The sequence below is a fragment of the Pelobates fuscus genome, chromosome 7, assembly GCF_036172605.1.
Source record: "Pelobates fuscus isolate aPelFus1 chromosome 7, aPelFus1.pri, whole genome shotgun sequence".
NCBI lineage: Eukaryota > Metazoa > Chordata > Amphibia > Anura > Pelobatidae > Pelobates > Pelobates fuscus.
In genome coordinates, this window is record NC_086323.1 from 20,246,136 (window position 1) to 20,270,102 (window position 23,967).

A 23,967-nucleotide genomic window follows, 5' to 3' on the forward strand; every position below is an offset into this window, starting at 1 on the left:
CGAAAAACAAGCAATACCTGCCTGAATTCCCCCAGGAAACAAAGTCCCCTGCCACAAGGCTAAGTCTCCTACCACAATTAAATAATCAGTGGACCTTCAGCTCAACCAGAGCTGGATGGTCCGGGTCAGGACGTCCCCAACTCAACTAGAGCTGGATAGTCCGAACGCGCACAGTGAAGCTAGCTAGGCTATCAAAGTGACACAAACTTGGATCACAGGAAACTATGATTCTACACAGATCCCACAGTTCCACAAACTTCTTTTTCCTTACAGCCACAGCCACGAGGCTCCTAAAAGAAGTAAACAGGCAAAGAAGACCCCCCAGGAACACATCCACGGGTCAACCCCCCTTTTTCCTTACAACCACAGCACCGTGGTTCCTAAAAGAGGTAAAACAGGCAACAGAAGACCCCCCAGGAACGCATCCACGGGTCAACCCCCCTTTATCCCAAAAGGGGTAAAATACAAACAGATAGACAGACACACTGAAGACCCAGGCAAGTCCCCTCAGGTCCACCCCCCTTTATCCCAAAAAGGGGAAAACAAGCAAGACAGAACCCCAGGCAAATCCCCTGCAGGTCCACCCCCGCTTTATCTCAAAATGGGGAAACAGGCAAACAATTCAAACACAATTCAAACACACCCAGGCAACAGATAGACTAAAATGCAGGTAAACAAGTGAGTAACGAGACACCGGGCAAGATATTACCTGTCTTTGATGTCCTCCCGGGAAGCAGTCACAGACACGTGGACGGGTCAATCAAAGGGGCCGGAACGTACCGGTGGCTCTGCAGAAGTCTCTACCGTGTATCTGGAGGTGATCAATCTCCCTTCCTTCCCCCTGGATTCCTCCGTCCACCCTTGTCTTCCTTAGGACGGCTCACCGGCCGGACATAGCCCGATGCCCCACGTTGGGCGCCAAGTTGTTATGGTACTTTTTGAGAGTAAACCAAAATGTTCAAAGTCTATCTGTTCCTGTCCAAATCAATAAAATTAAATTGCGTATATACGCTGAAGTAATTAAGTCTGACACACGGGGTTCAGGTTAAAATAACTTCGAGAAAGTTTATTGGCAAGTGAAGTAAAAGCGGGCGCGCAGGCCCTTTTAAGAGGCATTTTGCGTCATCATTGATTATTAGAATATCAGCAAATAAACATCATCAATTGGATTAATTGTTAAGTGACGGGGTTAGTGTCTTACCTATTGGTTCATAAAATTAAGAGGTTAGTCCCGTGCCCACCCATCAGAGGTGGGATTATTCTGGACACGGGGGGGATAAGGGGGTCCTAAGCGTCATTTTACACGGTCAATAATATCAGACTTCATGTCCAGGTGCAAGGTCTCTTATGAATAGAACATTTCATTACTACTGTGTTCTGTGGCCTTCAAACTATACTATCTTACAAGTTCTAAGGAGTAGCCAGCAAGTCTTAAGGAGTACCCAGCACCTCCTGGCATTTGTCCTTGTAGGAAAACACAGTCTTTGTCTACTATATTAATTGGGTTGAGAAGTTCAGTCACGTAATGTAGTTTTAAAATGAACAAGTTAAGTCATGAGGACAAAATGGAGGATTTGAAGAAGTCAGGTTAGGAGGACAAAATGGAGGATTGTCACAATATAAGGTTAAAATGGAGTTAGTACAATAATTCAATACAAGTACAATGATAATTTTTAATAATTCCACATCATAAACACTGCAGACAATACAAAAACACAGACACTGCATTCACAACACACACTGCATAAATTAATGGATGTGGGTATGTTTTTGTGAGTGTGGTTTTTGTACGGGGCAGGGGGGAGACATTTCATCCTTGGACCCAGGCAGCACAATGTCTTGGGCCAGCCCTGTTAATGACTATATATAATATATTTTAATATAATACAGTAGCATAATGTATGTTGTATAACTGTCTATATGTAAAGTCTATGCATTTCATTCACTCCTTCTGTAACCGATAAAGTACACATGGGACATACAGCCCTTTATTAGGGTGTGTCGGAGCTCTCACACCGCTAGTCCAACCCCCTCTGTCCCTCTTTTCTAGGAGCTCCATAATGTTGGTGTGTCTGATCGTGTCACAGAACTGCATAAAAACAATAAGATACATTGTTCTTGTTCTAAATTCTATTTTAGTTGTATAAATTGTTATGAATAAGTCACCTATAATGTCTCAGAAGAACCCCGCCCCTGGCCACATTCACACTGACTGTGGTGGTCAGTTGGGTATATTGGTTTTGTGCTGCCCTAGGTATGACTAAACTTGGGCACCCCCTAAGCTAAAATATTTAGACTCTACCTTTTCTTCTTAGGACTCCCCCTCTTCATACCTCATCCTTTTAAAGCGGCACTGTCATGCCAAACTTACCTTTCTCCTATTGTTTCCTCTTCTCTTTCTCTTTAAGAAACGGTTCTTTTCTTTATTTCTGACCTAGAATCGATCTTAATCCACAGCGGCAGTGTTCCCTACAGGGAGTGGAGATAACCGGTCTCACTCCCCAGCGGCAGTGCCTGTTATCAGGAGACACCAGGGATGATGGACGTGACACCCACAACAAAGTGAACTTATCAGGGCAGAGCATGACACAGGAGGCTACCAGGTCAGCTAGTTGGTTTTTGGTGGGCTGGAATTTCAGTGAAATTTCAACACAGTCAATATGAGAATTTCATAAAGATTTTATATTTATGAAATTCGCATTTTGCTTGGGGCGGAGAGGGGGAGGAGGGGGTTGACAGTGTGGCCTTAAAAAATGCGTCCTATTAAAAAGCAACTTGGTATGAGCAGACCCCTAATTGCCTTCTATTCCTGAACTTGAATTATTGCAACTAGTTGATTGTTTTTCTATCTGCCGTACATCGCTGTGGAATGTGCTGGTGCTTTACTAATAACATTAATAAAAAAATTCCATAAAGTGTGCGCAGGTCAAATCATCTGACTGTGTAAATATCCTCATTGCCACTAGAGGGCAGGGCGTATGTTTATTTATTTATTTATTCGTTTAAAGGCTACAGTGTGTCAGTGGATTGTGAACACAACAGTCTGTGCAGAGCTCAGTGAGGCTGCATTGCAAAGACAATCAGACAGGACGGCTATATAACAAACCTCTTCCGCTGTCTGCGCAGAGCTCAGTGAGGCTGCATTGCTAAGACGATCAGAAAGTACAGTCACATAGAAAGCATCTTCTGCTGTCTGCAGACAATGGGATCTCTGGTGGAATCTCTGCTGTCTATTGATGGGTATAGGATTCTGTATTTAGCCGCTGTGTTCTGTCTGTCTATGGTGCTGCTAAAGGGGATCCAACTCTTCCACAAGAGAAAGAGCTTGATGACAGCATTGCAACCCTTCCCCGGACCCCCTGGTCACTGGCTGTTTGGGCAGGCTGATGTGGTAAGGGATACAGAGACAACCGAGCTGTCACAATGTATAAATTACTTTATACTGTAAGTATTGTGCATTAAGGTGTCACAGAATGTGTTAAAATATGTGAACACAGTTAATTCGCTCCCGCAGATCTGATAACATGACATGGGTGTCGTGAGATTTAACTAATATTGGTCCTGAAGGGGTTACATGGTAAGTAATCTTTTTCTGCAAACGATAAAGGACATGTGTTGGCACAAACACATTATAACACAGAGATATTATACTGCTAAAGTCCACTACATTATAATTTGTAATAATTGTAGATAATATAATTGGCATTTGTCGTGAATGACCACTTTAACCAAGATAAGATCTCAATAGACTGGTGCATTCTTTAAAATGTTTACACCTTTGCATAACTTTATAAATCAAAGATGATTTATTTTTCTATGTTTCATTTTTATTGGTCGTGAACGAAAAAAAATAAAAAAAAAATAATAAAAATACAACATTCAGTTACAACAAAGTAACTGAACATTTCATTGTCCGCAGTTGCTTTCCTGCAGGCTCCTTTCTCCTTAGTTTGTTTAAACTATGTCACCCCTTGTATGAAGAGATGGTGAGCATTGCATTCATACAATCAGGGGTGCAAAATACCAAATTGTTTATCAGGCTTGTGGGGTTTAGTCAATAAACTGAAATTTAGGGGGAAAATAGCAAAAATTCAACTATATTGGAATTGGAGAATATTTGTCTTAATTTTGCAATTCAGTTTTCAATTTGTCACAATTCAACATTTATATTTTCAAGCGGGTCATGACAAGCGATGCCCGAAAATATTCACTGACTACTGGTAGGAAATCAGTGAATCAATACGATTTCCACGGGATCTCAGTGTAATTATATTTCACAAAGTTTAGGATTATATTTCACAAAGCTTCGATAAAATGCATAAATTTCAGATCTCTGTTGGTAAAATGTGACCATGTACTGCTCGCTCTGTAACATTTACTCAGTAAGACCCCAGATATGGAATTTTTAATGTGTCCCTGAATAAAAACAGATGTCACATATGTCTTGTGTACAACCCACAAAAATGAACAACTTCCTGCCCGTTATGAACATTCCATCATATGTGTGACTGTTGTGGATATCGTATGATTATAAAGCACTAGTTATGAACTAGCCATCGCTCCCATCTGCTCTTTTCCTGGTTCTGTCATTCTGGTTTCAGGGATACTGTTTTGTGATTACTGATAAAAACAAAGAAAAGGAATAGGGATGTGCAATGAATAAAATAAACCAGTATTATACTTATATTAGGTGAATCTCTGAATCAACCTAAAAGTAGAAAAATATACATAGCATAATACTGTAACACATTGTAGGCAGAATTAATCGGAGGTAATGGGTCACTCACGATCTGCAGAGCCTTAGGAAGCAGGCTCTTACTGTAGAAACGTTTGAATAATCAGCTTATTCTGGCTATATTATATCTCCAATGATGTTCGGTAATCAGGTATTTTTCTCCCATACCACGGATGCCACACCAGATGGATTTAGATAAAAAGTTTTTTACTTTCAAAACAACAATAAAACAAGGCACAACGCGTTTCAACCATAACAGGTCTTCCTCAGGTGCATAATCTAGTAAGTTCACTACATTCTGATTTATATATATAGGTAATTACACAATCTAAAACACATGTTAAATGAAATCCATATATGGTCTTTCCGTTTAGATACCGCTATATTGGGAAGGTCAAATACCTTCTTTCTATACAATCAACACAAATACATATAAAACACATCCAATAATCACAAGTATACTTAGGTAAGATTTTTAACTTTAGCTTCTATATAAGTGATGCATATTCTTTCCGTCCTTCTCTCCTGTATAATACATCGATTGGTTTGTTTTCATTTGTGTGCCGGGATACCAAGATGGCGATGCAGTAACTTCCTGGTTTTAGACGTCATCACGTCGACGGAGCTAATTTCATATTCAGGCACATCATGTGATCGGAGGTTTTTTCGGACGTATCACATGATCGTAAATTCACTTCTTTCGTTCTTTAGTCCAAATGTATGCAAACAGGAAGTCCATTTTAACAGGATTGCCATTTTGGAAACTGGCATGGAGTTCATATAATATGATATATTAAAGGGAAGCTAATATATATAGAAAATAAGTAAATTATTTTTTTATATAGGCAGACAATAGATTAATATATCCAACGCAAAATTGATATCACACAATAAGGAGAAGTTAGATATAAAAATATATATCATCAAGTGAATATATTTAAAAAAAATATTTTTAAAAAAATATATGGAATTTATGATCTTTATAATTCATATTAAGGCTGCCATCTCGAAATCCACGTTGAGTCCGCCCGGAGACAAGGTGTCCAGATTAAAGATCCATCTCATCTCACAGCGGCTCAAAGCGGACTCGACATGGCCCCCTCTCCAATGGCAATTAATTTGTTGAATCGCATGGAAAATAAGCCCAGTAGGGTCTCCACCATGGACATTTAAAAAATGAGAAGAAACATTATGTTTTAAGAAACCTCTCCTTATTAGTGATGTCGCGAACACAAAATTTTTGGTTCGCGAACGGGAACTTCCGCAAACGTTTGCGAACCGGACGAACCGCCATTGACTTGAATGGGCAGGCGAATTTTAAAACCCACAGGGACTCTTTCTGGCCACAAAAGTGATGGAAAAGTTGTTTCAAGGGGACTAACACCTGGACTGTGGCATGCCGGAGGGGGATCCATGTCAAAACTCCCATGGAAAATTACACAGTTGATGTAGAGTCTGGTTTTAATACATAAAGGGCAGAAATCACCTAACATTCCTAAATCACAATGGATATGGATTGACACCTGACATATGACATATTGACACCTTGACATATGGATTGACACCTGTCCTCAGAGACCCTGATACACACTGACACAGAGCAGAATAGGGACTGTTCCCCCTACATAGGGTCACTTGGCAGGTATGGATTGACACCTGTCCTCAGAGAACATGATACACACTGACACAGAGCAGAATAGAGACTGTCCCCCCTACATAGGGTCACTTGGCAGGTATGAATTAACACCTGTCCTCATGATACACACTGACACAGAGCAGAATAGAGACTGTTCCCCATCCTCAGAGACCATGATACACACTGACACAGAGCAGAATAGAGACTGTTCCCCCTACATAGGGTCACTTGGCAGGTATGGATTAACACCTGTCCTCAAAGCCCCTGATACACACTGACACAGAGCAGAAAAGAGACTGTTCCCCCTACATTGAGTCACTTGGAAGATATGGATTGACACCTGTCCTCAGAGACCATGATACACACTGACACAGAGCAGAATAGAGACTGTTACCCCTACATAGGGTCACTTGGCAGATATGGATTCACACCTGTCCTCAGAGACCATGATACACACTGACACACAGCAGAATAGGGATGTGGAATAGCACCTGGGGAGCTGGGGGGGTGCCGTTGATGTGGAGCAAGATGCAGCAGTAGAAGAGGACTCAGCCGAGGAGGTTATGGAAGAGGATGGAGTAGGAGGAGTAGAGGAGGTGGCAGCAGGCCTGCCTGCAAGTCGTGGCGGTGTCACCAACTCCTCTGCAGAGCCACGCATTCCATGCTTGGCAGCCGTCAGCAGGTTTACCCAATGCGCAGTGTAGGTGTTATACCTGCCCTGACCATGCTTTGCAGACCAGGTATCAGTGGTCAGATGGACCCTTGCCCCAACACTGTGTGCCAGACATGCCATTACTTCCTTTTGCACAATCGAGTACAGGTTGGGGATTGCCTTTTGTGAAAAGAAATTTCGTCCGGGTACCTTCCACTGCGGTGTCCCAATAGCTAAAAATTTTTTGAACGCCTCAGACTCCACCAGCTTGTATGGTAAAAGCTGGCGGGCTAATAGTCAGACACCGGGCAAGGGGGTGACTTTCTGACATTGGCTTCTTACGCTCAAACATGTCCTTGACAGACACGGGCAGATGAGCAGGCCTGAAACTCAGACGCTTGGAGAAAACTAACTGCTATTCAATCTATAACAGTGAAAAAAGTTTTTGGGTTTTTAAATGCAAGCTATTTGGACACCATATATGAGTGGCAAAGTACACTGGCAAAGGTCTGCAGAGCACACGTTGAAGGCCTGACACACCCGCTTGAAGACAACTAACTCCTATTCAATCTATAACAGTGAAAAAGTTTTTGGGTTTTAAATGCACGCTATTGTGACACCAGAAATGAGTGGCACTGTGAACTGGCAAAGGTTGGCAGAGTACACGTTGTAGGCCTGACACACAGACGCTTGGAGACAACTAACTGCTATTCAATCTATAATAGTGAAAAAGTTTTTGGGTTTTAAATGCACGCTATTGTGACACCAGATATGAGTGGCAAATTACACTTGCTGAGGTTGGCAGAGCACACGCTAAAGGCCTGACACCCAGACGCTTGCAGACAACTAACTGCTATTAGCTTACAGTGAAAAACTTTTTTTGTTTTTAAAGGCACGCTATAGTCACACCAGATATGAGTGGTGGCACTGGGCAAATGGGCACAGTATCCACTGAGCCTGACACAGAAGCTGGCAGACAACTAACTGCTCTTCAATCTATTACAGTGAAAAAAGTTTTTTGGTTTTAAATGCACGCTATAGAGACACCAGATATGAGTGGCAAATTACACTTGCTGACGTTGGCAGAGCACACGCTGAAGGCCTGACACCCGCTTTAAGGACACTGACTGCTATTAGATTACACTGAAAAACTTTTTTTCTTTGTAAAAGCACGCTATACAGACACCAGATATGAGTGGCAAATTATACTTGCTGAGGTTGGCAGAGCACACGCTGAAGGCCTGACACCCAGACGCTTGCAGACAACTAACTGCTATTAGCTTACAGTGAAACACTTTTTTTGTTTTTAAAGGCACGCTATAGTCACACCAGATATGAGTGGTGGCACTGGGCAAATGGGCACAGTATCCACTGAGCCTGACACAGACGCTGGCAGACAACTAACTGCTCTTCAATCTATTACAGTGAAAAAAGTTTTTTTCTTTTTAAATGTTAAGCTTAAGCTATTGTGACACCAGATATGAGTGGTGGCACTGGGCAAATGGGCACAGTATCCACTGAGCCTGACACAGAAGCTGGCAGACAACTAACTGCTCTTCAATCTATTACAGTGAAAACTTTTTTTTTCTTTTTAAATGTCAAGCTTAAGCTATTGTGACACCAGATATGAGTGGTGGCACTGGGCAAATGGGCACGGTATGCACTGTGAGCCTGACACAGAAGCTGACAGGCAGGCAGGCAACTGCAATTACATTACACAGAAAAAAAAAGCAGACTGATGTTCTAGCCCTAAAAAGGGCTTTTTGGGGTGCTGTCCTTACAGCAGAGATCAGATGAGTCCTTCAGGACTGTAGTGGACACTGAATAACCTAGCCTAGCTATCAGTTTCCCTATCTAATGAACAGCAGCTACACTTTTCCTCCTCTCACTAAGCATGCAGCTTCAGAATGAATCTAAAATGGATGCTGGGAGGGAGGTAGGAGGGTGTGGAAGGGAGGGTCTGCTGCTAATTTGCTGGAATTTGTCTGCTGACCGTGAGGCACAGGGTCAAAGTTTGCTCAATGATGACGAATAGGGGGCGGATCGAACCGCCCATGTGTTCGCCCGCGGCGGCGAACGCGAACACGCTATGTTCGCCAGGAACTATTCGCCAGCGAACAGTTCGGTACATCACTACTAAGGATCCCTGATACACACTGACACAGAGCAGAATAGGGACTGTTCCTCCTACATAGGGTCACTTGGCAGATATGGATTGACACCTATCCTAAGGATCCCTGATACACACTGACACAGAGCAGAATAGAGACTGTCCCCCCTACATAGGGTCACTTGGCAGATATGGATTGACACCTGTCCTCAGAGACCATGATACACACTGACACAGAGCAGAATAGAGACTGTTCCCCCTACAGAGGGTCACTTGGCAGATATGTATTGACACCTGTCCTAAGGATCCCTGATACACACTGACAAAGAGCAGAATAGGGACTGTTCCTCCTACATAGGGTCACTTGGCAGATATGGATTGACACCTGCCCTCAGAGCCCCTGATACACACTGACACAGAGCAGAATAGGGACTGTTCCCCCTACATAGGGTCACTGGGCAGATATGGATTGACACCTGTCCTCAGAGACCTAATTGTGTAATAATGGTAATACTATTACCTATTATATAATATTGGCAGGGGCAAGGAAATTCCCTCTAAATAGATGGGTATAGGCAGAGAGTATGGAGACCGGAGTGATAAAGTGTCAATAAGGTGATATAAAGTTAAATGTATCACAGACACATAGCCACCCTTTCTCTTAGCTAGTTTCCAGAAATGCTGGATAGGTAGAAGGGCTATAAAGACTCAGAGAGGTCTAAGAAGAATCCTCTAAACTAGCCCTAATCTCCTTAAACACCTTCAAGGGTGTTCTAAGCTAAAGCTCAATCTAAACGTTTAGATGACAGCCTGATTTCCCATCACAGATGCTGGCTAGGAATAACAGTGTGCAAGACAAAGAGTGGGTCTAAGTGCCCATAGTGCAGTAAAGTGTCCCGAGTGAAGTGAAAAAGAGAATAACGAGCTGGCGCCCAAGAGAATAACGAGCTGGCGCCCTATCAGGGGACGTGTATATGGCATCGATTTTAGGATCCGGGAGATGGAAAAAGATGCTTGGTCGATCCTCCTACTTCAAATTTGGGGCACTGCGCGTGCAATCTAATGTGCCACCAGATAGGAGTGGTGTGTTAAGTAGTACTATTCCTATCAGTTTAATCCCTGTTATGTGCCTTTTTTTTGGTTTGGTTTTTGAAGCCACAGTGCAGCAACAGAGGGCCGAAAAATTAGGCATGTACACATGCCTGAAAAATTAGGTAAGGTTGCAGCCGCTGCTGTAGCAGCGGGCAGAAAAATTGATGTTTGTTTCCCAGGCAGAAAGTGCCCTAAAACATTGCGGTGTGAACCCTAGTTGGTGGCGGATAAGTCACGTAAGTCAACCGGCATTCAGAGCTAAAATACAGCAGCGTGTGGACCATTTTTAGCCCAAGGCAGCTCATCTCATCAGGCCTTTTTTAGTCGAATGTATCGCCCAGTGTCAGTCCCTTCGGGATCCATCCCTCATTCATCTTAATAAAGGTGAGGTAATCTAGACTTTTTTGACCGAGGAGACTTCTCTTCTCAGTGACAATACCTCCTGCTGCACTGAAGGTCCTTTCTGACAGGACACTTGAAGCGGGGCAGGCCAGAAGTTCTATCGCAAATTGGGATAGCTCAGGCCACAGGTCAAGCCTGCACACCCAGTAGTCAAGGGGTTCATCGCTCCTCAGAGTGTCGATATCTGCAGTTAAGGTGAAGAAGTCTGCTACCTGTCGGTCGAGTTGTTCTCTGAGGGTTGATCCCGAAGGGATGTGGCGATGCGTAGGACTTAAAAAGCTCTGCATGTCCTCCATCAACAACACGTCTTTACATGCCATTACTTCCTTTTGCGCAATCGAGTACAGGTTGGGAATTGCCTTTTGTGCAAAGAAATTTCGTCCAGGTTCCTTCCACTGCGGTGTCCCAATAGCTGCAAATTTTTTGAACGCCTCAGACTCCACCAGCTTGTATGGTATAAGCTGGCGGGCTAATAGTTCGGACAAGCCAGCTGTCAGACGCTGGTAAGGGGGTGACTTTCTGACATTGACTTCTTACGCTCAAACATGTCCTTGACAGACACCTGACTGTGGGCAGATGAGCGGAAACTGCTCAAGGCGAGAGACGGAGTGGCGGATGGTTGAGAGGGGGCAAAGAGGACAGCAGTGGTTGACGTGGCTGAAGATGCTGGACCAGGAGGAGGATGGCGGCTTTGAGTTTGCGTGCTGCTTGTACTCATGTGTTGATCCCATAGGCGTTTGTGATGTGCGATCATGTGCCTACGCAAAGCAGCTGTACCTAGGTGGGTGTTGGACTTCCCACGACTCAGTTTCTTTTGGCACAGGTTGCAAATGGCATCGCTGTTGTCAGAGGCAGACACACAAAAAAAATGCCACCCTGCTGAGCTCTGCAATGACGGCATTCTGGTGGTGGACACAGCATGCGTTGATTGGCGTGCTGTCGGGCTGACCCCGGGTGCCCATGCATGCTGTCTGACTGTGCCACTAGCTCCTTGCGACAACCTCCCCCTGCTTCCAACTCGTCTCCTCCTCCTCCTCTCTGTCTCCCCATCTGAACTTTCGTCCTGTTCTTCTTCTTGCCGAGCGGGCACCCACGTGACATCCATGGACGCATCGTCATCATCAACCACTTCACTTGTATCTGACAACTCGGCAAAGGAAGCAGCAGCGGGTACAAAATCATCATCATCACACCGTACGTTCATGTGTGTAATGCTGCCTGCCTGAGACATATCCCTGTTATCTACATCCTCTGGCAATAATGGTTGCGCATCACTCATTTCTTCAAACGGATGTGTGAATAACTCCTCTGACATACCAAGTGAAGCGGCTGTGGTGCTAGTGTTGGTGGTGGCAGCAGGCGGGTGAGTGGTATCTTGAGAGGTGCCCGAAGCTAAGCTGGAGGAGGATGGTGCGTCAAGGTTCCGAGCGGAAGCTGTAGAAGATTGGGTGTCCTCTGTTAGCCAGTCAACTATGTCCTCAGAACTTTTCAAGTTCAGGGTACGTGGCCTCTGAAAACTAGGCATTATTCTAGTGCCAAAGGGAATCACAGCACCACGACCACGATGGCCCCTGCGGGGTGGCCTGCCTCTGCCTGTCGTTTTTTTTAGGATTAGTGGTACTATGCGTGCAAGCTACTGTGAGACCAGATATGAGTGGCACTGTGCAGTGGCAGAGGTTGGCAGAGTACACGCTGTAGGCCTGACACACCCACTTGAAGACAACTAACTGCTATTCAATCTATAACAGTGAAAAAAGTTTTTGGGTTTTAAATGCACGCTATTGTGACACCAGATATGAGTGGCAATGTGCACTGGCAGAGGTTAGCAGAGTACACACTGTTGGCCTGACACACCCGCTTGAAGACAAGTAACTGCTATTCAATCTATAACCGTGAAAAAAGTTTTTTGGTTTTAAATGCACGCTATTGTGACACCAGATATGAGTGGCAATGTGCACTGGCAGAGGTTAGCAGAGTACACACTGTTGGCCTGACACTCCCGCTTGAAGACAAGTAACTGCTATTCAATCTATAACAGTGAAAAAGTTTTTTGTTTTTAACCCCTTAAGGACACATGACATGTGTGACATGTCATGATTCCCTTTTATTCCAGAAGTTTGGTCCTTAAGGGGTTAAATGCACGCTATTGTGATATGAGTGGCAATGTGGACTGGCAGAGGTTGGCAGAATACACGCTGAAGGTCTGACACCCGCTTTAAGGACACTGACTGCTATTAGCTTACAGTGAAAACCTTTTTTTTTTTTTTTAAAGGCACGCTATAGTCACACCAGATATGAGTGGCAAAGTGCACTTGCAGAGGTTGGAAGAGTACACGCTGAAGGCCTGACACCCAGACGCTTGAAGACAACTAACTGCTATTCAATCTATTACAGTGAAAAAATATTTTTTGTTTTTAAATGCAAGCTTAAGCTATTGTGACACCAGATATGAGTGGTGGCACTGGGCAAGTGGGCACAGTATCCACTGTGAGCCTGACACAGAAGCTGGCAGACAACTAACTGCTATCCTGTGGGGATATTTATGGGATAATAATTGTAAACAGTTTGAGAATTTCCCACTATTTAAATTCTCAGATCCTTAAGAACGTTTATCGTTATAAGTGAAATGTATAACCATATACCGGTAATTAAAATCACAAATTTGTTAAAAAAAATAGATATTTATTTTTATATTCAAATGATAATATAAGTAACATGCATGATAATAATCAATGGAATTTTCAGTATAACATGAATATGTAATACAATATGGCAATAATAATTAATATGCAGTATATAAAAACAATATGCAATACAAAGTGGCAGTTTACTTCCTGGTTAATAAAGCATTGAATCTACAAGCTGTCAAGATAAGATTTACGATGGACTTCACAGAGGGAATGTTTCATAGGGAGACAGAGCATTCCTTAGAGCTGCAGTATAACTTTCTGGCAGAAGTAACCCTTTCAATGCTGGCTAGACCTCCTCTAGGGATTTAAGATCTATTTCTGTGTGGTTTTAAATAAAAATTAATATTTAAAAGTTATAGTCTTTAATCATTTCCTTGCATCCAATGAGAAATCTTACTATGTTACATAAGCTGATATTTTAATTAATTTGTCTAAATAGATATTTTATCTTATTTTAGAGCCAATCAATACAGCTGGATAAATGGTCATGATATGCTAACGTGATATTAATCACACAAATACATTAATGGCTATATTAATCCCAGCTGCAGATGGGATGCTATAACCATATATATATTCTTTAATAATTAAAATTTCTAAATATGAAATCTAATCACGATTTATCCAGTCATATATCATGCTATTAATTTTAATTAATTTAATTTAATTAATTAAATGCCTGTATATTTACCAGTTAAGTAGATATTTTCTCATCAGATGTTCTCAGGTAGCTAAGTGTCATGGGTCTCTTTCTCTGCATGGAGTGTCTTGATTTTCTGAGTGTCCGATTCTGCCTGGATCTCTCTGAATCTCCCGAGAGTGTTGTAATCTCTCTCTCTTCAATCTTTGAATCCCCCACTCTTCCCTTGTCTTAACTTTTTAAAGGGGAAATTCCTCTAAGTGATAGCCAATCACAAATGTGGGGTGTGGTTGCCTTCTAGGTAACCATTTTAATATTTGGACTCTAGATGGCGGTATTGTTCCACTAGACATACCTATCCAGGAAAGAGTTAACTTTTCCTGGTGGCTATTTTTGATGTCATTTATGTTATCTTTATGTAGCCTATAACTTATTTTATCTGTCAGATCACAGGGTCTTTCTCAGTTTTGTCCAGACTATGCGTCTGCAAATTCTGCTATAATTCCTAATATGACAGCTTATAACACTATAGATGAACTCAAAATACAATGAGAATCTGTTGGTATAGAAAGTAAAATTTAATTATTTAATCCTCTGTCACCCAGGTCTGGGTTTTTAGAATTTATTATATTCCATTTGCAATTAGACAGTCTGTCCACCCCCATTCTCAATGTCTTATCTATTTGCTCGGGCAAAGCAGTCAGTTTTAGAGAAAGGATAGAACTTTTGTGTCTCTTTTGTTAGCTTGAAGATACAAAATGGAGTCTGGTCTGTTTAGCAATGACTTCAGAATATACACTTTGTATTTCTATCATAGCACAAAATGTCTGCCGATATAAATACCCTGACAATCCAATCTATTACAGTGGAAAAACTTTTTTTATTTTTAAAGGCACGCTATAGTCACACCAGATATGAGTGGCAAAGTGCACTTGCAGAGGTTGGCAGAGTACACGCTGAAGGCCTGACACCCCCTTTAAGGACACTGACTGCTATTAGCTTACAGTGAAAAACTTATTTTTTTTTAAAGGCACGCTATTGTCACACCTGATATGAGTTGCAAAGTGGACTGGCAGAGGTTGGCAGAGTACACCCAGACGCTTGCAGACAACTAACTGCTATTCAATCTATTACAGTGCAAACATTTTTTTTGTTTTTAAATGCAAGCTTAAGCTATTGTGACACCAGATATGAGTGGTGGCACTGGGCAAGTGGACACAGTATCCACCGTGAACCTGACACAGAAGCTGGCAGACAACTAACTGCTATTCAATCTATTGCAGTGAAAAACATTTTTGTGTTTTTAAATGTCAAGCTTAAGCTATTGTGACACCAGATATGAGTGGTGGCACTGGGCAAGTGGGCACAGTATCCACTGTGAGCCTGACACAGAAGCTGGCAGACAACTAACTGCTATTCAATCTATTACAGTGAAAAAAAAAATTGTTTTTAAATGTCAAGCTTAAGCTATTGTGACACCAGATATGAGTGGTGGCACTGGGCAAGTGGGCACAGTATCCACTGTGAGCCTGACACAGAATCTGGCAGACAACTAACTGCTATTCAATCTATTACAGTGGAAAACCTTTTTTTCTTTTTAAAAGCACGCTATTGTCACACCTGATATGAGTGGCAAAGTGGACTGGCAGAGGTTGGCAGAGTACACGCTGAAGGTCTGACACCCGCTTTAAGGACACTGACTGCTATTAGCTTACAGTGAAAAACTTTTTTTCTTTTTAAAGGCACGCTATAGTCACACCAGATATGAGTGGCAAAGTGCACTTGCAGAGGTTGGCAGAGTACACGCTGAAGGCCTGACACACCAGCTTGAAGGACACTGACTGCTATTAGCTTACAGTATCCACACAGTATGGGCACAGTATCCACTGTGAGCCTGACACAGAAGCTGGCAGACAACTAACTGCTATTCAATCTATTACAGTGAAAAAAAAATTTTGTTTTTAAATGTCAAGCTTAAGCTATTGTGACACCAGATATGAGTGGTGGAACTGGGCAAGTGGGCACAGTATCCACTGTGAGCCTGACACAGAACTGGCAGACAACTAACTGCTATTCAATCTATTACAGTGAAAAAATGTTTTTGTTTTTAAATGTCAAGCTTAAGCTATTGTGACACCAGATATGAGTGGTGGAACTGGGCAAGTGGGCACAGTATCCACTGTGAGCCTGACACAGAAGCTGGCAGACAACTAACTGCTATTCAATCTATTACAGTGAAAAACATTTTTTTGTTTTTAAATGTCAAGCTTTTGTCCCCTTCCCCTATTTTTCTGTGTACCTGCTGTTACAGGAGGACTGAGGGAGGGGGCGGAGCTAACTACCATGCTCCCTTGCGGTTCCCATAATTCCCAGCACAGCCACATCATAGAGTAATCACTACTCTATGATGTGTCCATGCTGGGAATCATGGGAACCGCGAGGGAGCATGGTAGTTAGCTCCGCCCCCTCCCTCAGTCCTCCTGTGCTGACAGCTATGCTGCTGTCAATATCAGTGAGTGTATCGCCGGATCACTTAGGTGGCCGCCCGGCACACTCACTGATACTGACAGCAGTACAGCACAGGAGATCGGGCCGCCGGCCGCAAGGTGACTAATCACCTCAGAGTGTTCCGCCGGACTGGCCACCCGGCGGCACCGACATGCGGCCGGCGGCCCCGATATAAATACAATATAGGGAGCAGGGCTCCCTCTCTCTCTCCAGCCCCCCAGGTGCCGCGGCCCACCGGGAAATTTCCCGGTATCCCGGTGGGCCAGTCCGGCCCTGGTCTTCACTGGGCAAAGCTTTCACATATAAATGTATTTAGCAACCATGGATAGCTTATATGGAGGAGTCACCCACATAAATCACAACAGACATATATCCCCTCACCTCTTCCATTGAAATATTGGTTTTAGATTTTTTGTAAATAACTATTTTGGGGTCAAGAAGGAATTTTTTCCTAGTTTGTTGAAAAATTGGAAGCGCTTCAGACTGGGTTTTTTGCCTTCTTTTGGATCAACAGCAAAAACATATGTGAGGAAGGCTGAACTTGATGGACGCAAGTCTCTTTTCAGTTATGTAATTATGTAATTATGTAACTCTAGTTAAGCGTGTATAGTCTCCTTGTTGAATAGAGACTTCAAGCTATCTTCAAGTAACTACACAAGGTGATACACTGACACAATACCACAATGTTGACTATGCCTTATCAAAGACAAGGTCCCCTGATTCACTACTGGAGATCCTATACAACCACTAATACCATTTCTAAAATTTCGCTCAGGGCTCTCTCTTATTTTATCTCACGTTATCTACAGTATTTTATTTTGTTCTATCTTACTCTTTTTGTTATTGGTTCCTTTCCCCCAGTTCAATACCACCCTCAGTCGCTGCTCATGTACTGCAAACAATAGATTACTCTCCAAAGACTACACAAAATCCCAACAGCTGTGGATATACACATTACACTGTTGTACATACCGCGGTCGCAGGGGCGCAGCTGCGACCTTCCGCCATCTTTTGTGGCCCTGGCCCGTGCCGGGGCCGCCGTCCAAGGGGTCCATCGGGTGGCCCATGCTGTCAGGGCCACCCTATGGATATGGATTGTCAGGGGGCCCGATCAGCGCTGGGTGCTTTAACCCCTTAAGGATAAAACTTCTGGAATAAAAGGGATTCATGACATGTCACACATGTCATGTGTCCTTAAGGGGGTTAACAGCGCGACCGGACCCCTGTGATAACATCACAAGCTGGGAGGAAGTGACTGCACGGTACTCCTCCCAGCATACAGAGAGCCGCGTGGGAGGAAGAACAGGGAGTCAGAGTGGAAACTCTGACTCCCATCAACCTGAGCCACCACTGGACCCCAGGGAAAGTCACCCTCCTGCACCTAAAGGTAGGAAACAGGAGGGTGACTTAAACATTTTGTGTGTGTATGTGTGTTTGTATGTATGTGTCTGTCTGTGTGTCTGTCTGTCTATCTGTATGTATGCCTGTCTGTTTGTATGTGTTTCTGTCTGTTTGTATGTATGTCTTTGTATGAATGTGTCTGTCTGTATGTATGTGTCTGTATGTTTGCCTGTCTGTGTATGTATGAATGTGTGTGTGTCTGTCTGTGTGTGTCTGTCTGTATGTCTGTGTGTGTCTGCCTGTATGTGTGTGTATGTGCCTGTCTGTTTGTATTTATGCACCTTTGTATGTTTGTGTGTGTGTGTGTGTCTGTATGTGTTTGTGTGTGTGTCTGCCTGTGTGTATTTGTGCCTGTCTGTTTGTAGGTATGTATGTGTCTTTGTATGTATGTGTGTCTTGTGTGTGTGTGTGTGTCTGTCTGTCTGTCTGTATGTATGTCTGTATGTGTGTGTGTGTGTGTGTCTGTATGTGTATGTGTCTGTCTGTGTGGGTGTCTGTCTGTGTCTGTGTGTTGGTCTGTATGTGTGTGTGTCTGTATATATGTGTGCCTGTCTGTATGTGTGTGTGTATGTGTCTACGTGTGTGTGTCTCTATGTATGTATGTATGTGTGTGTCTGTCGGGGGGGGGGGGGGGAGAGATAGGGAGGTGGGCCCACGGATCAGTTTCGCATCCGGGTCCCATGGATTGTGTGTACGCCACTGACACATTAGAATGTATTTAAACTTGAAGACCTACCATTACAAAAGCAAGCAACGAGCGATTTCAGTGGCATATTTGAAATGTTTTACATATATCTATGTCTCAAGCCACCGTCTACGCAGGCTGTACTCCTGTACAGACCACACCAAGAGTACACAGACTTGTAGATAAGGGTTATATCCACAACTGCATTCCTTCACTTATTCCATCAGCTAAATGGTGTATATGATGTAAATGTATTCTTACAGTAAACATTGAACAACACTACTGTATTGTAATGCAAATATAAAGCATGTAATCGTGACTTCTTTCTATTCTGTACATGACAAATGTTTCCAATAAAAATTAATAATAATAATAATAATAAAAAAAGACCAACAAAAGTTATGTCATTTTCAATAGTTTATCCAATGGTGTAATTTCTACTGATGTTTTAGTTCTCCATTAATCTCTAATGTCTGATGTGTTATGTTTTATACTGCAGTTTTATGAAGATGGGAAGACACTGGATACACTCGTGTCCTGGGCCACCCAATTCCCATATGCCAATCCTTTGTGGTTTGGGCAGTTTGTTGCATATTTAAACATCACTCATCCAGAATATGCCAAAACTTTACTCTCAAGGACAGGTAACGTGCTTTAATTATTCATGAACTCTTAGCTTTAGCCATTATCCTAATGAACTGCCAAATCAGTGAAAGGTGTATTCGCTAAACACCAAACTGATTTAAAAGCTAACTTGCCAAATTCAGACTAAAATAGCTGTGACTATATCTGAATTTTTCCAAATCAGCATTTTAGTCTTTTTTTTATTTACAATTCAATTTTCAAATCACTTCACTTCAGTGTTTAGTGAAGAAAATCGTTGTTTGGGGCTTGTAGTTGAACAAATTCCTTGCTCTATGTCTGTAGCTGGTATGCCTAGCCTTTTCTCTACAGCCTTTAAAAAGCTGCAATTGCTCCCTGTGAAAGGGGCAATCCACTGCCCAAATGTAAAAAAATAAATAAATAAAATCACTGTTTAGTAGATATACTCCCTATTAAAACATACATGTATTTAATTAAGCATTTTTTTTTCATTGGGGGAATATCTAACACCAACAGCAAAAGTCTGCAGCCTTTGCAAGCCCTCCCCTTCTAACCCTGCCCAGACATTCTGTTCCTGTCCAATCAGACTTTTCAATGCAGCTCAATGGGGTGCCCTAGGCAATTGCTGCCTTTTAAGTTATGCTCCACGGTGCTAAATAAACCAGGAAGTAACAGGATAAGTGGTCTGCTTGAAAGTCAGGGAGTTGCAATAGAGTTAATTTACAATAGTGTAAATTTGCATTGAAATATCCTTTTTTTATTTTAATTTTTTTAACCCCTTAAGGACACATGACATGTGTGACGTGTCATGATTCCCTTTTATTCCAGAAGTTTGGTCCTTAAGGGGTTAAAGGACACACTACACACATAAAATATTTCAGTAAGCTAAAGTGCTGTAAGGGTCTCAAGTGTGCCTTTAAATGTAGATGATAACAAAAAACCTAAAAGCAGGAAAAAAAAAATACATACAATGTTTGTAGACCAAAACTACAAAAAAGATTATCGAATTAAAAAATATGATAATATTCAGCGTAATCCCATTGCTGGACCAGGAATTGGCTCTGTTAGATTAGAAATACAGTGATCAAAGTGTAAGTGCGTGCAGCTCATTTCATTGGGGTTTGCACCCAAAAGTTTTGAAAATGTTTGGCTTAAAAAAAAAAAAAAAAGATTAAGATTTTTATTCATAAAACACATTTACATTTAGTTACTAAATATATTTAAACTAAAAATAATAAAATTTTTTAAAAACATTCATTATTATAGCTAAAACAAAAATAGCGCAAAACAAAACACATTCCTTTAGACTGCGATATGGCCAAATTTGTCATCTTTATTATCTACTATATAATGAGCTAATGGAAAAATTACCAAAATTGCCAACTGAGCTGGGGACAGGTAGACTACTTTGACTATGCATTAGTGTCAAATTGACAAAGAGGGATTCTTTAATTTTAGGGGTGTAAGTGGAGGTGTTGTCTGGAGCGAGGCTGTTGACTGACTAATAACAATTTATGCAACAAAAATGATTTGAGTAAATGTATCTTATTTACACAGAATGATTTCTAAACACATTTATTGTAGTTTAAAGACACATATTATACACACCCAGGGCCAGCCTTAGGGGTGTGCGAGCCATGCAGCTGCACAGTTCGCCATGGAGCAGGTGGCCCCATGTGGCCGACACAGCTCACACATGGCCTGGGTGACAGCTGTGCAGGGGGAAGCTGGATCAGGTACCTGGGTGGAGGATTTCATTATGTCTATGAAAAAATAGCTAGGCAGCAGGGCAGAGCTTACCGAGCGGAGGGGCTAACATGGCATCGGGGGCGGGGTTAAAAGCTCCCAGAAGCCCCTGGTAACTGCTGCACAGGAAGGGGGGAGCAGGAGTCCTTGCTTCCCCAACAACTAGACTACAGTTTCACTGCCTCCACTCCCCCCTAGTCCCTACCATCCCATAATGGAAAGAGGTAACTGTCTGTGTGTGACTGTCTGTGCGTGTGTGTGACTGTCTGCCTGTGTGTGTGTCACTGTCTGCCTGTAACTGAGCATGTGTGACTGTCTGCCTGTGTGTGACATATTTAGTCTGCCCCTCGTTAATGCAGGGGATGCAGTCTGGCACCTCTGGCCTGATCATAAGTAGCTGTTTGTGTGTGTGTGTGTGTGTGTGTGTGTGAGACTGTTTGCATGTGTGTGTGTGTGTGTGACTGTCTATGTGTGTGTGTGACTGTTTGCGCGTGTGTGTGTGTGACTGTCTACGTGTGTGTGTGTGTGTGAGAGTGCCTCTGTGTTTGCACCTTTGGCACCTTTGGCCTGCACTTTTGCTGGCTGCAGACCATAAGTAGCTGTCTTCAGAGCTCCGGGCAATAAGTGCGTTGCTGCGGATTACCACAGGAAAGCTCTGACACTATAAATGCCCGCGCTAACGAGGACTCATAGTCTGCACCCGGTGAAGGGGGAACACCAGAGATCAGCATTCCCCCTTTCACTGAAAGGTAACAACTGGGAAGGGAGAATTAATATTTGTTTTAAAATTATTATTAATGTAATAAATCCCCTATACAAACACACATACATGGATGAACGTGTATGACTGGGATGGAGGCTCTGTGAAGATTTTTCGCACAGGGCACCTAATGGCCTAGGGCCGGCCCTGTACACACCAACAACTCTAGAAAAGAGGGAAATTTGGATATTTGGATAAAAAGGAGGCACAGAGAAATTTGGGAAAATAGGGTCTGTCCCTCCTAAAAGGCTGTTGGGAGTTTGCTTAGAAACTAAAATATGTTTCCCCTGTACTTCCACTTTGGCTCAATTATTACATTGACGTAGACAATATAAATAGAAGCTCTAGTGAAAAAAGAAAACAAGCAAATACACATCGGTTCATTATTATGACAATCTAATTTGCAGTACACCAATTACTAGATGTTACAAATCTGTTTATTTCATATTTTATAACGGGCCTTTAGTGTCTGATACACAGAGCCCGATTTTATTAAAAATGCTCAAAAACAGGAGACCAATAACCAAAGGCTACACGCAGAATAAATAATATTAATACATAATAATTTATAGTGGTTATGGTAGGTAGAATGTCCCTTTAAGGATTATTTTGGGTGAGTTTCTAAAAAAAAAAAAAAAGAAACCTTTGTTTTAGCCATTTCTGAGATATTACTTTGTCTTCATGGTTTTATTTTCCTGTCCTCTCCAAGAGCTGTGTACTTTTATTGTATTGTGTAATACTTTTTATATTAGTAAATTTGTAAGGAATTCCTGTCTGACTTTGTACTGCTGTCTGTTACTACTTATTGCCTATTCAGTGATTGGCTTACAGTGTTGTAATAACCAGGATTTAGTTATATTTAGCATTTCATTTTTTTTCTTCTGGTTATTACAGACCGCAAGGATAATGTGAACTATGAACATCTAATTCCCTGGATTGGTAAGCATGCCCACCCATTGTAAAGCGCTGCAGAATTTGATGAATTTGATTATATAAATAACATCATAATAATAATAATAATAATAATAATTTTACAAAGGCTGAAATGGACATGTCCACAATCCTTCCTCTAGCATTCACCCCCAAATACAATTCACCATGATGTATTACATAATATTTTTATGTAATGATTTTTTTCTTTTTATTTGGGTTTTATTTCACAGAAATTGGAGTGCCATAAATTGCTTGCTCTGTCTTACTCCGACTGCTGTGGATTGTAGCTCCCACCACATCCAGTCAATTTAGAATTCTTCTTTAATGGTTTGCCCTCGGTTTAATAAATCTCAAGTAATCTTTTAATAAGCTGAAGCTTGTTGATTATCAATAGGAGTTGGCACAGGTAACGTTCAAAAGTCACCATGTTATCTGCTAATACAGGTCAGGGTACAGTTTTATAATATATTACTGCAAATAAAGTATATTGTCCCATGACCCATGCAAAGAACTCCGTCTAGGTCAGTGGTTCCCAACTCAGTCCTCAAGTACCCCCTAACAGTCTAGGAATTAGGGATTACCCAGTTGTGTCTAAGGTGTTTTTAGAAAAAGAAACTAATTTAGAACAAGAGCAATGTATCTTATTTACACAGGCAGATTTAGAAAACACATTTATTATAGTTAAACCACTTAAGGATGGAGGTCATTTTTAAAGTTCTAAATCAAAATTTAACCTAGAATTTTAGCTATATGTTGTTCAACCATAATTTACCTCTTTCATATTAAGTGCACCCACACTTGTTATATATAATTTTGTTTAGGAGAAATAAGACTAAGAAATGTATATATGAAACATAATTTAATATGAATAATATCTACAAAAGTGTGAGCAATTAAGACATATTGTTATTTCCCAAGTTTTGCATGGCATTTTAACTTTGAATGTCATAATACCATTAGTTTTACTGGGGGGGGGGGGGGGGGGGGGGGGGTTGTAACGTTAAAGGGTCCAATAAAGAGCTTGCCCATTTCACATTTTACACATTGAAATTTGCCAGATTGGCCAGTGAAGAAATACAAGGGTATGCCCACACCAGAGGCAAAGGCAGGGCCAGTGCAAGGATTTTTGCCGCCCTAGGCAAAAGTAAAGTTTGCCGCCCCCCCCCCCCCGTGACATCACAATGCCCCACCCATATGACCTGCCATGTTAACTAACGCAAGTGTTGCAGTGCCGCCGTGTTCACATTAAAAGGCCTGCAGGGACAGGCTATAGACACCAGAACCACTACATTAAGCTGCAGTGGTTCTGGGGACTATAGTGTTTCTTTAATGTGAGGTAAATTAGAGATTAGTGCCACAAATAATATACTAGAT

At 42.0% G+C, this 23,967-nt stretch overlaps 1 protein-coding gene across 1 annotated transcript in view; it reads left to right on the forward strand.

Annotated features, from left to right (window-relative positions):
* Positions 1-3,022: 3,022 nt before the first annotated feature.
* Positions 3,023-23,967, forward strand: part of LOC134568994 (cytochrome P450 4B1-like) — a 79,008-nt gene continuing 58,063 nt past the window's right edge. The window contains exons 1-3 of the mRNA XM_063427767.1: positions 3,023-3,391; positions 19,051-19,195; positions 22,555-22,599. Of these exons, the coding sequence (XP_063283837.1) occupies positions 3,203-3,391; positions 19,051-19,195; positions 22,555-22,599 (379 nt within the window). The 5' untranslated portion in view covers positions 3,023-3,202. The remainder of the gene's footprint in view (positions 3,392-19,050; positions 19,196-22,554; positions 22,600-23,967) is intronic.